This window comes from Panthera leo, chromosome B1 (assembly GCF_018350215.1).
Source record: "Panthera leo isolate Ple1 chromosome B1, P.leo_Ple1_pat1.1, whole genome shotgun sequence".
In the NCBI taxonomy this organism is placed as follows: domain Eukaryota; kingdom Metazoa; phylum Chordata; class Mammalia; order Carnivora; family Felidae; genus Panthera; species Panthera leo.
The window spans coordinates 96,614,996-96,631,024 of NC_056682.1; the positions used below are offsets into that span (position 1 = coordinate 96,614,996).

Consider the following 16,029-nt stretch of genomic DNA (forward strand, 5'->3'; position numbering starts at 1 on the left):
CCAATTAGAAGTACATTCTAATTTTTAACATGCCTCAACATTTCTAAAAATTAATTTTTTCAATTCAAGTATATGGGTGTAAGAAATTTTCTTGGGCTATCTTCATAGGTTACTTCTAGTCACATTGCACTGTTTGAAAATCTGTATGATGGTCTTTGGTGTTTATTGAGATTTGCTGTGGTTTACTGATTATTATTATTATAAACACCCCATGTATACTTCGGTTTTACCTAACAGTTGAGTGATAGTTTATTTACATAAACTATCAGATCTGCCTTTTAAAATTCTTTTATATACTTAGCTGCTTACTACCAGTTATCACTGTTACCTTGGGCCCAAATTTCTCTTTGTACTGTCACTTGCTTTATATATTTCTTATTGTTTCAGAATTTTTTATTCCTGGTGAATTGCTCTATTTGTCATTATTGAAGCTCACTTGTATCTCAATATTTATTTTTTTACCTTAAAGTCAATTTGATTTATAGTTTCATTTGATTGGCATTTTGTTATTCCATCAATTTAAACTATTACATTGTTGTTATTAAGTGTAAAAACCACATAGTTTTTAAACTGGCCAAGTTTACTGTAACTAGTGACATTTGGATTTCTGTTATTTTGTGTGATTTGTTTTTTGCTTCTCTTTGCCTTCAGTGGGGTTCATTTTATTAACTACAAATTGCTGCCTTCCTACTTATTTACTTTTAATTTAACCTAATCCTTTTTATCTCTAAAACCAGTACACCAGTCCTTTCAGGTTTACACTGCTTTACCACCACAGTGAACTTAAATAGGAAACCAAATGTAGTCATTTGCCAATGCTGCTGGACACACTGGTTCAGACTGCCTTCTGGCATTTGCAGGTCTGTGAACCATCTTGAACATTTTTTTTTTTACATTTAAAAAGGGAGAATTGTAAAGGATAAAATGAGAGGTACTTACAATCAACAGACATTCCTTCTTCACCTCTGGAAGGCTCTTTTCTGTTTAATTACTCGTGACTTTGGTTTTACCAAAAAAACAAAGAACAAAAAAACCCAAACCAAAAAACAAAACCCCAAAACAAAACAAACCTAAATCCTATCCAGTTCTCCCAAATTCAGGATAAGATGAATAGGAATGAATGCCAATTGTTAAGCCTTCTAGACTTAACAAGTATTTATTTGCATTGAAGCTTAGTTTATAAAGTGTTTGAAATATAAATATTTTTCTGGACAGAGGGTCCATTAGCCTTTGAATGCTTTTAAGTTGTTCTATCCCTAGAAGATTAAGCACCAAATACTCTAGACCAGGGGCCCTCAATCATTTTCTTACCCTAACACCCTAAACGACTTGACACATTTTCGTCAGGAATAGCAATTCTCAAACAGAGGAGCTTTATGAGACTCACTGGGGCATAGAGCTCCTCTATGCCTACTGAAAATTTCTAAGGTCATCATATTGACTTATTCCTGTTTTCTCTTCCAGTATAAAGCTAAATTATTCTGACATTAACATCCAACATTAACAAACTATTTGTTTACAAAATCAATAAATAGCATCTGAAGGTTTGAAAAATTTGCTCATTTAAAGACCCTCCCTTATTAAGTAAATTTTTTTAAATGTCTCTGATGACTTGTCCACAAACCACCATCAAGTCAGTTAAGTTCAATATGTGACAATTAAACCTCAGGTGTGCAAAACACATAGTTCAAGGAACAAGTAGGTATAGACTTATTATAATTACATGACTTGACAAGGTGCACTGTCATCCAAAAATGAATTGCATTTATTATCAATTGCTATTTGTTCACTAGTATGAAGATGCCAATTTACATACACAGAAAGTATTTTATATACTTTGATCCTGCCATATGTAACATTATTATGGATGCTTGTAAACCAAAATTGTATGCCAAATTTATATTCCTAGAATGTTACCAGTGTAACATCACAAACCATTTTCATGTCAGCTTGTTGAAGCTGAGGGTCTATTACATGCAAAAATCAGTTGATTATTTTTATAGACACATCACACTTGGTTATGATTTTCTGCATTGCATTGGTTACTCTTTGTATTGAAAACAAACTTGGAAATTACGAAATGTAGTTTTCTTAAAAACAAAATTATTAGCTAATAGGAACTAAACCACCAGAAATTCTTTTACACTAATGACTAGAGTCAGAGTCACAATAGAAATTATTTTAATAATGGTTGAAGAAAAGAAAAAATGACTTGGATGCCATATTAGAACTAAAACAATTTGATAATTTCATTAAAAAACTGCTTTATATACTGTAGAATTAAACAATGGCTTCATCTTACCAAGTATAAAAGGTAACCACTTTTAATGTGAGTCTGCTTCCAAGACATTAAGCCATAAAATTTTATTTCAGGGAAAATAATACAACACTTTAAAGCATTTCCTAGATTTCCCTACCTTCTAATGACATTTTAACACCTTATTCTGGATGGGTCCATAGGATTTCAAGAGCATTTTGACTCAAGGTCTTAGAAGCACAAAATTTAGGAAATTCTAAAAACAAAACAAAACAGGAAGATGCACAGCACATGTATGTAAATCAGAAAGAACAAACAATGGAAGGTGGCTAACCCTTTAACAATTTTGAATTTCTGACCCTTATTTTGTCACACTGGTATCTGTATTAAAAATAAGGAATGTTGGGTTTCTTCATATATGATAATTCACAAAACTGACCTCTTTTGGTCCAGAACTACTTAAAAGTATTCTAAGGCCAAAATACAAAAACTCTAGAAGCCATTATTAAATTTTAGAGATACTATATGAGGAAACTTACAACATGGCTTTTCAGGTATGAATTTATAAGAGTCAAAAAATTCTTCACAGTAATAAGATTTGGTGTTTAGAAGGCAACAAAGGCAATAAAATTAGCTATCAAAGGGATAGGATAGCTGTGAAACTATTTTTAAAAATCCACAAAATGAAAGACCTAAAAAATCATCTAAAATAAAAAAACCAAAATGTGCTGGAGAAAAATAGGATTATACAAGAGCCTAGAATTGGATGAGAGAATAAATGGATCAAGATGCACCAGAAAGATCATTTCCATTTATAGTTTATACACTATAAAAATAAAACATACTGAATTTCCCTTATCTCTGTACAGGATGGGTCATTTTTAGGTATCTATATACTTCCTTAATAATCATCCTATAACTTAGGACAGTAAAAGATTCCAAAGCAAAGATTATACTATTAATTTTTGTTATGGTTATGGATTTTGACCTGCTTGACAGACTGAATAAAATGCTCATCATTTAATTGGCTTTTTTGATTTGAAAGTTCCGAGTCCTTTAATAATGTGTTTTAATAGACGTGCTTTTTCTTTTAATACTTACTCTAACAATATGCTAGAGGTAGCCTTAGGGATCTGGAAGATGAAAGAGCCATTACCACCTAACAGGTACTGACCACTGTGCCACAGAGGTTTTCTTCTTCTAAGCAGCTTCAGTTTAATGTTCTAAGAATTCCAGGTGCCTTTTTATTTAAAGTGTGAAGCAAATACCCTTGAATTCAGCAAGAAAAAAACTTAGACATCTGGCTGTAGTATAAACCCAAAGCTGGTTTTTTTAGGAAACACAGGAGTATATGGAAGAACATAAATTTTATTAGTACATTTAAAATTAGATGAGGAAGCAAAATAGCTGAAGTTTTTTGTTTTGGTTAAGAGTTTTGGTCTTTGCATTAATTTCTGTTACTTTTTTATTGAAAGAAAAGATTATGTGCTCCCTGGGAACTTTTAAAATGGTAAGACTTTAACAAAAAAGGAAATTTCAAACCTGCTTTTCTTTTTTGATCATCAAAATTCTGTCTTCTGAAATTGATGGCTTTAAAAGATTAGTTTGCTAAATGGTAGTTATGAAAGATTGTAGAGTAAGAGCATAATATTAGAATCACACTTTAAGCACACTACCAATGACATTTGAAGTCATCAGTGGCTAACTTTAATCAGTGCCATCAGATTTTAAATATTGATACAATCAGTAATGCTTATCATTAATTTTATAGAATCAGATATCACAGGCCAAATTCTACTTAAAACTTCCTAAGTCTAATCACAAAATAACATTTAATTTAGAATTGAAGTTTTCTGGTTGTAAAATTCTAAAAGGTGAGAAAGGTGAAGTTATATTTGTCTTGTCATTTAAGAATCACTTCTATGATATTTAAGATCAATGCCAAGGTTTCAACTGTTAACTACCAAATATCACCTGTAAAAACAAAACAAAATCCTAATGAGAATGTTTTATAGGCTTATTACAACTCAAATTCATGAATACAGAGGAATGGTTCTATTTTGGCTCAAACTGAAGTCAGCTAATTTGATCACTGTATTTGAATGCTCATTGTCTTTAAGTATTGATAATTTTTCAAAACAGTTCAAGATGTCCTAATTTGGATAAAATGTTTTCATACTTATTATATAAAAATTGAGCCCCAAGCTCATTAATATAGCTATCTAGGAAGTAATCATAAATATACTGAAAATTGGCCAAGAAACTCTAAGAAATCTTTATTTCTTCTTAAGAAAAATCTAATTAGTTACACTCTTTCAAACTGAGATTATTATCTGTTTATTCCAAAAGCCCAATTCTTTGGTGTACTGTTTCTAGTTGTTTTAAACTTAAGAATTCTGTATACTGCTAAAGGAATTAAAGCATCACAAACTTTGTGTTAAATAACTTTGTTATTTAAGCAATCTTTGTTTTTATAATCACAGTATGATTGGCTATCAGGAGGTGGATTTGGAAACCAAGTGATTTATACTTTTTCATAGAGTAAAAGTGTATTTTAATCATCCTATTTTCTACATACTTAGTTCATATTTGATTATAGGAAAACATTCTAATTTTCTATGTCTTTTCTAAAATAACTTCTAAAATAGTGGCTTTTTATTTTGAAAAAAAAATTTTTTGTCCAGTACTGCATATATTTCCATGCAGATTAAACTGAGCCATACCTTCTACCCCAAACTGTTAAGGAGAACATATTTTTCTTTATATTCAGTAAACAACTACATCATAAGGTTAAACAGCTTTTGAAAATATCATTTAAGTTGGATGAGTAGGAAAGCATACATCTTATCTTTGGATGTATTTAACTTATCAAGTGAAGTGTTATATAAATGTAAGAATTAGAATGTTATAGATCTAAAACACAGAACTCCATAAACTGATTTAAGAAGGAAGGGAAGATGTCAGATATATTAGACAGTTCAGATGCAGAAAGGGTTATTTACACATTTGTTCACAAGTTTTGGAGTTATATAGCTCCTAACGAAGTGGGTGGAGATTTTCTTGTTAACTCAAGAAAGAGCTACGAACTCCCTAATGTGTGCTGTTGAAATACTCCTTCATAACCTTGATGCTCTCTTCCTGAAATGAACCTATATATTCAACCTATAAATGAAAACCAACTGATGCTTTAAAAAGAAAGTAATTACTAGTGGATATAATTAGTTCACTTTAAGAGTATTAAGACAAGGAGAAGTTTAAAGACTAGAAGACATTAAAAATATATTGGGTCTATATGATTTTTTTAATGCAAAAAAGGGACATCTCCCTCAAAAAGGATGAATAAAAATCCCTGCAAAATGCACTGCTCCATATGCTCCCCTTTCAGTGCAGACTACATTGTAGAAACAAAATCTCTCTTAAGAGAACTATTTGTGAGAAATAATGACTATCCCTAAAGATATTAAACTCTCAATTTTTACTATGTAAGAAAGTCATTATTAATTCATCTTAATATAAAGGTTTTAGCTTTGGGAAAAAGTGAGCTTTTCAAAATTTTAACTTAGGTTATTAATCTAGTTGATTGGCATGAAACACAAGTGCCATGCATGGTCTATGCCTCTCGTAGGTCTGAAAAGTCATCTCAGACTGCTCCCATACTTAAATGGTTTCAAGCCTCTGGACAGAACTGAACAACGTGAACAAGTCTGGTGATGAAGCACTGATTAAGTCTTAAAATATCATAATTTCACAGTCCCTTGTCCCATATAATATATATAAGAAGCACCAAAACTGGAGCCAAGATCTGAACAGGTAATGTAACAGCAGGAACTATAATTTAATCACATCATATCATATTACACTTATGTAACATTCTATGCCTGTTGATATGTGTAACATAGTTAAGTTTATTACAAGCATTATTTCCTAAGACTTACGGTATAAGTACTTCTTTTCAAGTATTACCGCTTATTTAAGTGTTTATCTATTTCTTAACATTATGTAAATCAGTGATAAATGTATATAATGCAGTACATTGTGCCATTTCTCCCAACCCTGTGTTCAGATATTAACAAAGTCAATTAAGAAAAACAAAACAACTATTAAAACTGAAACAAGGCTATCAACATCACACATGAACATCTGAGTCGGTCAATAGCATTTGCCCCTTAACATGAAGGTATTTTCATCAAAAATGCCTCATCTTTAGGCTAGTATTACGTTAGCAGCAGCTGGTCTTCAGGACAAATAGATCAGAAGTTTCAAGTGAAAATGACACTGAATTACTCTGAGGAAACATCAATCCACATTACTAATAAAAGATGCAAACTGCTGGTGTCACCTTAACATAAAAATTGTATGTTTTCCCTTTCAACATGTGATTTAGTTCATTTATGTGATGACAGCACTTTGGAGTTCTCATGGCACACCAATAAGATTATCTGTTTTAATATTTAAATTATAACTACAATAACTAGAAAAAAGTCAGTGCCTCAGTGGCTTTAAACCACATCAATTTCAATGTTTTTCAAAATGATGATGCAATTAAACCTATGCTTCTGCAATAGTGCAAAACAGTATCCTCTCCTAAATACAGGAGCTGAGGTTTATCCAAGTAGAAGCTTTAAATAAGGTAGATTGTTGCCAAATATATATCAGTCTCGCATATTTGATATAACATGTATTAGGAAAGCTTAAACTGACTTATAAATCTATTCTCAGCTAAAGCTTCACATAAGCAGCAATGGAAATGAACAGAAGTGCACTCAATATAAAACACTTTTCAAAACTACTCCAAAAAACAAATGACAAAATGTGGTTAAGAACTGAACGTATGTTGTGTGTACCACATGTAAAAGGAAGAATGGACCTTGGTGATTGCTTGCACTGTCTGAATTATGTGAAGGTAAAATTAAGACTTAGTCCACTTCCATCTCTCCAGAAGATTTAGGATGCTGGGAGCTGTCTTTTGTCATATCTGGTTTAGTTTCAGTCCCACTCTGTCCATCCGTTGGTCCATTGTGTTCACTGTTAGCTTTTGTTTTGTCTTCAGCAACCTCTACTTTTGGTTTGGGCTTGTAAATGATGGGGTTACAAAAATTATCCAGTTCCTAAAGACATGAAGAGAAGTGATTATATTAAAATTACTACAGAGTAAGTTACTATTAACGTTCTAAATTCCACATTAATGTGACATTCCTGAATTTATGTTAGCTCAGATAACCAAGTTTCTTCAAATACTTCAATGAAGCATTTACTTCTGGGTTAGTGCTTGTTAGTGCTGACAGAGAACTCTTCAATCTTTAATAATAATACTCTTTGTATATAATCTCCCTAAAAACTGGTTCTTCATAATTTAAATATAGTTTACTTAGGAAGAAATAATTTTTAATTTATTCCTTTAAATTACGCCTGATGCTCTGTTATGAGAATTCTGTCAAATAACACCTATTTCATAAACTGATATTTACACAAAAACAGCTTTAATAAGTGGAATTATAGAACTATGTTGAAGGAAAATAAGTCATGAATGTAAATGCAACTTAATAATTTAAAATAAATACAATGTATTTTCTCTGCCCTTATTTCTTTTTAACACAGAAATAAAAGACCATTAAAATCTTTCAAGACCAGTGTCACAGGGATTGGGAGAGGGAAGGAAAGACAGGGACTAACATCTTGGGGGAATGTTTTGTTTTGTAAACGTTTATTTACTATTGAGAGACAGAGCATGAGCATGGGAGGAGCAGAGAGAGGGGGAGATACAGAATCCGAAGCAGGCTCCAGGCTCTGAGCTGTCAGCACAGAGCCCAACGTGGGGCCCAAACTCACAAACTGTGAGATCATGACATGAGCTGAAGTTGGACGCTTAACTGACGGAGCCATCCAGGCACCCCACTGGGGGAGTGTTGTAGTGGCAAACTGCTCTTATCACACTCTATATTTCATCTGATTAGGAGTAAATTATTATAACTTTGTTGCAAAACTTTCTCAAAAGGAAAACACTTTGATTTGAATAAAAAAAAATATCATTTTCTTTAAAAAAAACCTGAAAACACACTGCATAAAAAAAAATCAGCCAGAATTTCATCTTCTACAGAGTAACATTAACATTTTGGGGAGCATCCTTCTAGATACATGTCCACGCACACACATATATACAAACCTACAAATCTATGAACGTGCTAATTTATATAGCGAGGTAACTTTTCACTCAGTATGTTGTACTCATCTTTATATCTAAAATCATGTAATGGTTGCAAAGTGTTGTACAGATGCTTCCATTTATCTAGTTTCTTACAGGTATTTGTGTCTTTCAACTTTTTGCTAATTTACCAGGAAGGTTATCTTCCTATACTTGTGTAATGATCAATTTAGGATGAATTCCTAGAATTATGATTTCTGGGTTAAAGGTACGTATACTTCCTTTAAATTTCTACACATATACTGATACAAAAAGAATGAAACAAATTCAACCAAGCTGCTCAGGGAAAACATCCGTTTCTTCACACCCTTGACAACTTGTGACAAAGATTATGAATGTAAACACACAACCATGACCAGTGAAAAGAAAAGATGGGTAAAGGAGAGTTAGTAGGATGAGTTATGTATGTTTTCTTTAGTCAATTGCTTCTCTGATGTCTTTAATCATTTTTCTACTTAAATGCTAGTTTTATTGTAAAGTTCATCTCAATATTTTTCACGGTGTTTTCTATGATAATCTTTGATATTTTCACTAGTAATGTTTTTTAGGCTGGAAAGTTTATCTCAGAAATAAGATTTTACCATAGAATTTTAGAGATTTCAAATGATGTCAAAAACCTACACTGCAAAGTTTTATAATGGAGATTTAGAAGTCTCATCCAGTCTAGAAAAGTCTGACATATGGAACAGTAAGAAGTTGTCACATTGCTTTATTTCACTGTGTAGTAAACTTAAAATTTAAAAACACAGCCTCATGTGACTAAATCAAGGAACAGAGCTGTCCCAACTAGAAATTTTTTTTTTTTTTTTTTTTTCAAAATTAAAATTTAGCCTTAAATTTGTTTTTCTAAGTTCTTTTGCAAGCTGATTATTGCTTAAAGTATGGCTCCCAATAAAAGCGTTTAATGGCTTGGGGTGCCTGAGTGGCTCAGTCGGTTGAGCATCTGACTCTTGATTTTGGCTCAGGTCATCATCCCAGGGATGTGGGATCAAGGCCCACACTGGGCTCTGTGCTAAGTGTGGAACCCGCTTAAGATTGTTTCTCTCTCTCTCTCCTTCTGCCCCTCTCCCCTGCTTGTGTGTGCTCTCTAAAATAAGAAAAAAAAAATGTTTAATGGCTTGAACCCATTAAAAAGAAAGTTTCATAGTTACTTACCTTTGACTTTGCAACTATTTCGGAGACTTTCACCACAGGATCTTGAGTGAGACTTAGTTTGTTCTGTGCATTCATCTTACTATTCAGCCAATTCATGGCTTCACTGATATATTTTTCAACTTTTTCCACTTCAGCTGGATCTAAATGATCATATCTTTCATCCTATTAAAAAAAGGCTTTTACTTAATAGAAAATATTTCCATAAGCAACAATAATTTCCGTTTAAAAGATTTAGACTCTTATTGAACGTATACCTCCCACATACCCATGTGAAGAAGCCAGATACAAATTACACAAAACTGAAGAGACTGGGAGAAAGAAAAATATCAATGTGGGTTTTTAAAAGGAAAGTCTTTCTGAAGAAGTCAGGTTTTTTAAAAAAATGACTAGTGCAGAATATTCAAGGGAAAAGTACTTAAGAAAGAAGCTGCATGGAATTCAGTTGTTAGGGAATAAAGAGAAGTAGGGGAATAAAGGCATAGTGCAAGCTAGACAGAAAATTCTCAGTATATAACAGAACAACAGTTCTTGATAAAGAGAAGTACAAAATAAAATTTTGTCTGAAAAACACAACTACAGCTACCACATACAGAAAGTAATCTAAGAAGTCAGGGTTTAGGATGGTAATCATGAGAAAGAAATGGCAATGCAACAGAAAGAGGATCTCCTGATGGATTATAGATGGGACATGGAAAATAAAGAGAAAGGGAATGAAAGAGTACTCCAAAGCCAAAGAACTGGGAGAATGGGGATGTTGTGTTTTACAACTATAAAGCTTCATCACGTATTCTTCTTCTGCTTGTAGAAGACCCAATTTCTGGGTCCCCACATTTTTCTGAATTCCCTTCTATTTCATGGATCACATCTTATATTCCTTCCCATTCATCCCTTCACATGCATGTTTTAAAAAGATATCTAGCCTGAGCCTCTTCCCTGAATTCCCAACTCTATATCCAACTTCCAACCTGAATTTCCATTTATAAAGAATGAAATGACCACCTATGTTTCAAAATCCTGATTACACCCCCACCTACTCCTCCCAGTTTTCCCCATCTCAGTAAATGGCAACTTCATCCTTCCAGGCCATATCCTTGGAGTCATTTTTGACTCCTCTGTCACATTTACATAAAATCTATCACCAAATCTTACAATGTGCAAACATCTGACTACTACTTTCCCCCTTCAATATGCAAGATTCAAGCCTCTATCATTCCTTGTGTTATTCTAATAATGTCTAAATGAGTCTGTTTCCACATCCTTTAAAAAATGAATCATATCCTGTTACTTGTATGTTCAAAAACCTCCAATGGAGGGCACCTGGGTGGCTTAGTTGGTTGAGTGTTCAAATTTGGCTCAGGTCATGATCTGATGGTTCATGAATTTGAGGGTCTGCATCAGGCTCTCTGCTGTCAGCACAGAGCCCGCTTTGGATCCTCTGTACCCTTTTCTCTTTGCCCCTCCCTTCTTCATGCTTTCTCTTTCAAAAATGAATAAACATTAAAAAAAAAAAAACCCTCCAATCAATGGTTTCATATCTCAAAGCCAAACTTTTATGATAGCCTACTAGGCACTAGGTTCTAATCCCATTCCCATTGTTTTAAGCCACACTGGCCTCTTTGCTGTTCCTTCAACACATTTTCCCCTTGAGGTTTTGTAACTTGCTCTCCCTTTTTCTACAACTTTTCCCTTACAGTTATCTTACACCTTGAGCCCTCCCTTCAGTTCTCTCCTAACAGTATATCATCTTATTAGTCTGCCCTTCTCACAAATCTCCTCCACCTTTGGTGGTTCCTTATTTTTTCAATAGTCCTTTATCCCTATCTACTTAAAAAAATTTTTTTATTCATTTTTGAGAGAGATAGAGTGTGAGCGGAGAGAAACAGAGAGACACACACACAGAATTTAAAGTACACTCCAGGCTGTCAGCTATCAGCTGTTAGCACTGAGCCCGATGCAGGCTCGAACTCACAGACTGCAAGATCATAACCTGAGCTGAAGTCGGACATTTAACTGACTGAGCCACCCAGGTGCCCCCGTATCTGACTCCTTTGAAGTAACTTATTTACTGTTTACCTTTCCCTACCAAAGCATATTAGAAACAGGTTCAATGTTTTGTTTGATGCTTGTAGTTCCAGCATCTTGAACTGAAGACAGCACATAAGAAAAATTCAAAATCCCTGAATGTAGGTGAAGTCTCGTCTTGCTTTGGTATCTTAAACCTGCATAGTCAAGACTGCTAAAGCCTGGGGAACATGGGGCCATGTATTGTTATGTGGATGTCCAATGCCATATTTGAAATATTCTTGGTGTTTTTATTTGTCTGCTTCCGTCCTACCTTTCCATTATCCTTCTATTCTTTGTACGTGTATGGACATTTTGGACACTGACAGCGGTGGACACATTCGCAATCAGTGCCTGGATTCTTCTTTCTGGTTGGCTGGATTGTAATCTTATGTTACAAAATTTACAAATCTATTTTGTAAAGCAAGCAACCTCTTTTTACACATTGTGTAGTACAAAGTAGCATAGGTGATAGGAGTTTGTATGTTAACTTCAGACTGTTCAAGTTTTAATCCTAACTGCATCATTTACTACCAGTGTAATCCTTGACAAATTGCTTAAGCACTGCAGTTTTCTTATGATATATCCTTGTGAGATTAAAGAGATAATCCATGAAAAGTGTTTAAAATTCACTGTTTGGTAAACATAAGTTATTAAGATAACCTGCCTGAATCTGGTGCTACCCTCTCCTGCTTACTGATGCAGTTTTAACTCCCATGATAAAAACTGGGGAAATTATAGTGAATATTTATTCAAAGTAAGGGCGAGCAAACTTGTCCTGCAGGCCAAATCTAACCTGTTACTTGCCGTTTTTTTTCCCCTGCGTTTTTAAATAAAGTTATTTTGAAACACAGCCATACCCATTCATTTATGTACTGTATATGGATGCTTTTGCACTTCAATGGCAGATCTGAACAGTTAGCCTGTAAAACCTAATATATTCACTATTTGTTCATTTTATTTTTTTTTTAAATTTTTTTTTTTCAACGTTTTTTTAATTTATTTTTGGGACAGAGAGAGACAGAGCATGAACTGGGGAGGGGCAGAGAGAGAGGGAGACACAGAATCGGAAACAGGCTCCAGGCTCCGAGCCATCAGCCCAGAGCCTGACGCGGGGCTCGAACTCACGGACCGCGAGATCGTGACCTGGCTGAAGTCGGACGCTTAACCGACTGCGCCACCCAGGCGCCCCTATTTGTTCATTTTAAAAAAAGCCTGCTAACCTCGAGTTTAGAGGAAAAAATGGTAAGCCTAATTTTGTCATATCTTACTATTATATAAATATTTCCTTTTGGATGTAACTAAATATTTGAAGCTTAAAAACAGTCGGCAGGTTAAGGGTATATAGATTTGGGTGTGCATCTAAAAGAATAAAGGGTACAGGAGATCACAAATGTCTCATAGACTGGAAGACAGAGAGCAACCAAAAGCAAAAGAACAAAATAAAGTCTAGCACTGTCCAGTCTCCAAGAGGCCTATAATAAAAAAAGTTCCAAGAAAAATTCTCTTTCATTGTATCAATAATGAAATCTCTAAGAAGAAAATGATAGATTTAGTCACTGGATTGAAGTGTGGGTTTTAGGTAATTTAAAGAGATTAAAGCAGCATAACTACACTGTATTTTAAATATATTAGTACCCTTTACAGTAATTTTCCAATAAAAAGATAGGGGTGCCTGGGTAGCTCAGTTGGTTGAGCATCTGACTCTTGGTTTCGGCTCAGGTCATGATCTCATGGTTCATGGGATTGAGACCCACATAGGGCTCTGCCTGCTTGGGATTTCCTCTCCCTCTCTCCCCACTCTCTCTCTCTCAAAATAAACAAATGTTAAAAAAAATAGTAAGTTTAGAGTACAAGGTCTCCGGAATTTGGCAGTAACGACTGCTACAGCTTTGTGGCTGAGAACTTATTGCCCCATCCTACCATGTACTATAAAACACATGCCATCAGCAGCAGCTTGCCCTGTGACTTTAATACCTTGTTTCTGTATGCTTCTATCACTTTCATGACAAGTTGAATCTTTTTTCCCAAGTCGTTTAAAGCTTTTGGTCTCTCTTCATGTTCCATGTACCTCATCTGAATAGGCTGGCCATATTTCTATTAAGAAAAATTTTTGAAAGAAAAAGTTATTAACCGAAAATGACTTTTAACAGAAGACAAGTTTTATTGGACCCTTACATGATGATGAATAGGAAAGAAAGCTGGCCAGATCAAAACATGGCTTCTCTATTTCCCTTACATGAAAATAAATTCCAGTGATTATTTCCTTATGCAATCCTACAGGGATGCCTAATGATTTATGTCTTTCATTTATTAAGATTACCACTTCTTCATTCCTGTCAAATCCAAAGGCAACACTTTTAATTCCTTCAAAGTTGTGTTGAAAATTTCCAAACCTATTAGCCATAAAGACATTATCGCATGCAGAATTTATGTGACACAGGTCGCAAATACTTCTATTATAACTCTGTAAGCAACATGATTACTAGTATTTCCAGATATTCAATATTATCTTTTGAATATTATTTATGTTTGTTAATTAGATGGAAATCCTGGATCTGGAAGTATAGCACTTAAAAAAACAAAACCAAAAAACAAACCTTTGGCCCCTTGCCCCAAGTGCCTGGAATGTTAAAACAGCCTCCGGAATTTTGAGGAAAGGGATGCATTAGAAGAATGAATACCTATTTTCTTGTAGATAGTTTATGTACTTAAAAAAAAATCAGCTTATTTTAGAATAATTTTAGATTTTCAGAGAAGTTACAAAGGAAATAATAGAGCATCAAGTACTTCTCACTGCTTTCCTCTAATGTTAACTTCTTACATATCTTGTATTACCACAGTATATACAGTTGTCAAAACTAAGAGACCAACACTGGTACATTACCATTAACTGAACTCCAGACTTTAAGTGGATTTCATAATTTTCTGTTCCAGGACAACATATTGCATTTCGTATATTTACATCATACATTTTACTGTAAATGTTTCTGAAAAAGGACCAAGTACTGCCAACTTAAAAGCCACCCCCCCCCCAAATACTAAGGCCTGTGAAAACTTGTACAACATTCATTTCTATGGTTACTTATATATTTGGGGTGAAATAATCCTTTTTGAGAGCTGCTGGGCTTTTTAGTTGTTTCTACTGACTTCAGCTGCCTGGCTGTTCCTACTACCCAAAATACATACATTCTTTTAGGGAGATGGGGAGTAACACCACCACCAAGCTAAAATGTGATAAAGCCTAGTTTTGCTATAGATCAGCTTTCCTGGTTGCTAATTATTCTGTTTGAAAGTAGTTTACTGGCATGAAGACAGTTATAACTTTTGCAAGATACTTGCTTTTGCTTTTAAGTAACTTCTCTTATACTCTGCTCACCCAATCCTAAAGGGCTGCCTTTTCCCATATCCTAGGAACCCTATCAATATCATCTATGTATTTCCCTTGCTACTCAGAATGGCTCAGGGACCAGCAGCATCAGAACCTCTTAGAAGCTTGTTAGCAATGCAGTATCATGGGCCCACCACCTCATATATACCAAATCATAGTCTGCACTTCAATAAAAGCCCATGGCAATTCATGTGAACATTAAAGTACTGCTATGATGCACACTAAGAAGAAAAGACAAGTTCCTGTAATCCTTGTAATCTGAATTTAAAAGTATTTTTTTCAGGGCAGGGTAGGCAAGCAGAAAGAAAGGAGTAATAGTGATAGTTTCTTAAAATCATACCATTGACCTAGAAAAAGGAGACCTGGTTGCCACATCTCCATATTTCTTTGTGAAAGAAACTGGAATTTCTTCACTGGCCAGGTGTCCACATCAGTTGCAATGTGAAAATACAAAAGGGCAGCGTATACTCCTCAAAATCACGGCACAGTGAAGGGGGGAGAAGCAGAGAAAGGGTGTATCCTCCAATGGATAAGAAGGGATCAGGTTCACAAATCACTTCTTAATAACATTTCAGAAAAAAATGCCTAATGTAAAAGTGGTCACATTCCAGCCATCTGCTACGTATTTATATCTGAGTGTCTGAATAAATATGATTCTACATTATTTAATTTCAGTTATATAGCATTACTGACCTCTAAAATTGCTTTTAAGATTAGAGAACATTTCTTCTTACACATACCTTAGTATTTTCTAATGTATTTATTAAAAATAGACGATGTGCTTTTACATCACAATTTTTAGGAAAACAATGTTCTATTCAAAATTAACACGGACTTTAAAAAATTTACCTTTAGTTCTTGAAGCTTATCCACATAAATTTGTTTAGGTTGGTCCTCTCCTTCTTCATAAAGCCAATTTTCTGTATCTTCCAATATTGTAGACAGTTTATTCAAGTCCTAGTT

At 34.1% G+C, this 16,029-nt stretch overlaps 1 protein-coding gene across 2 annotated transcripts in view; it reads right to left on the reverse strand.

Annotated features, from left to right (window-relative positions):
• Positions 1-6,060: 6,060 nt before the first annotated feature.
• HSPA4L (heat shock protein family A (Hsp70) member 4 like) overlaps positions 6,061-16,029 on the reverse strand; it is a 50,848-nt gene continuing 40,879 nt past the window's right edge. For both annotated transcript variants that reach the window (XM_042935541.1, XM_042935542.1), the window contains exons 17-20: positions 15,916-16,023; positions 13,653-13,772; positions 9,615-9,776; positions 6,061-7,365 (exon numbers count right to left, since the gene is read on the reverse strand). In XM_042935541.1, the coding sequence (XP_042791475.1) occupies positions 7,174-7,365; positions 9,615-9,776; positions 13,653-13,772; positions 15,916-16,023 (582 nt within the window). In that variant the 3' untranslated portion in view covers positions 6,061-7,173. The remainder of the gene's footprint in view (positions 7,366-9,614; positions 9,777-13,652; positions 13,773-15,915; positions 16,024-16,029) is intronic.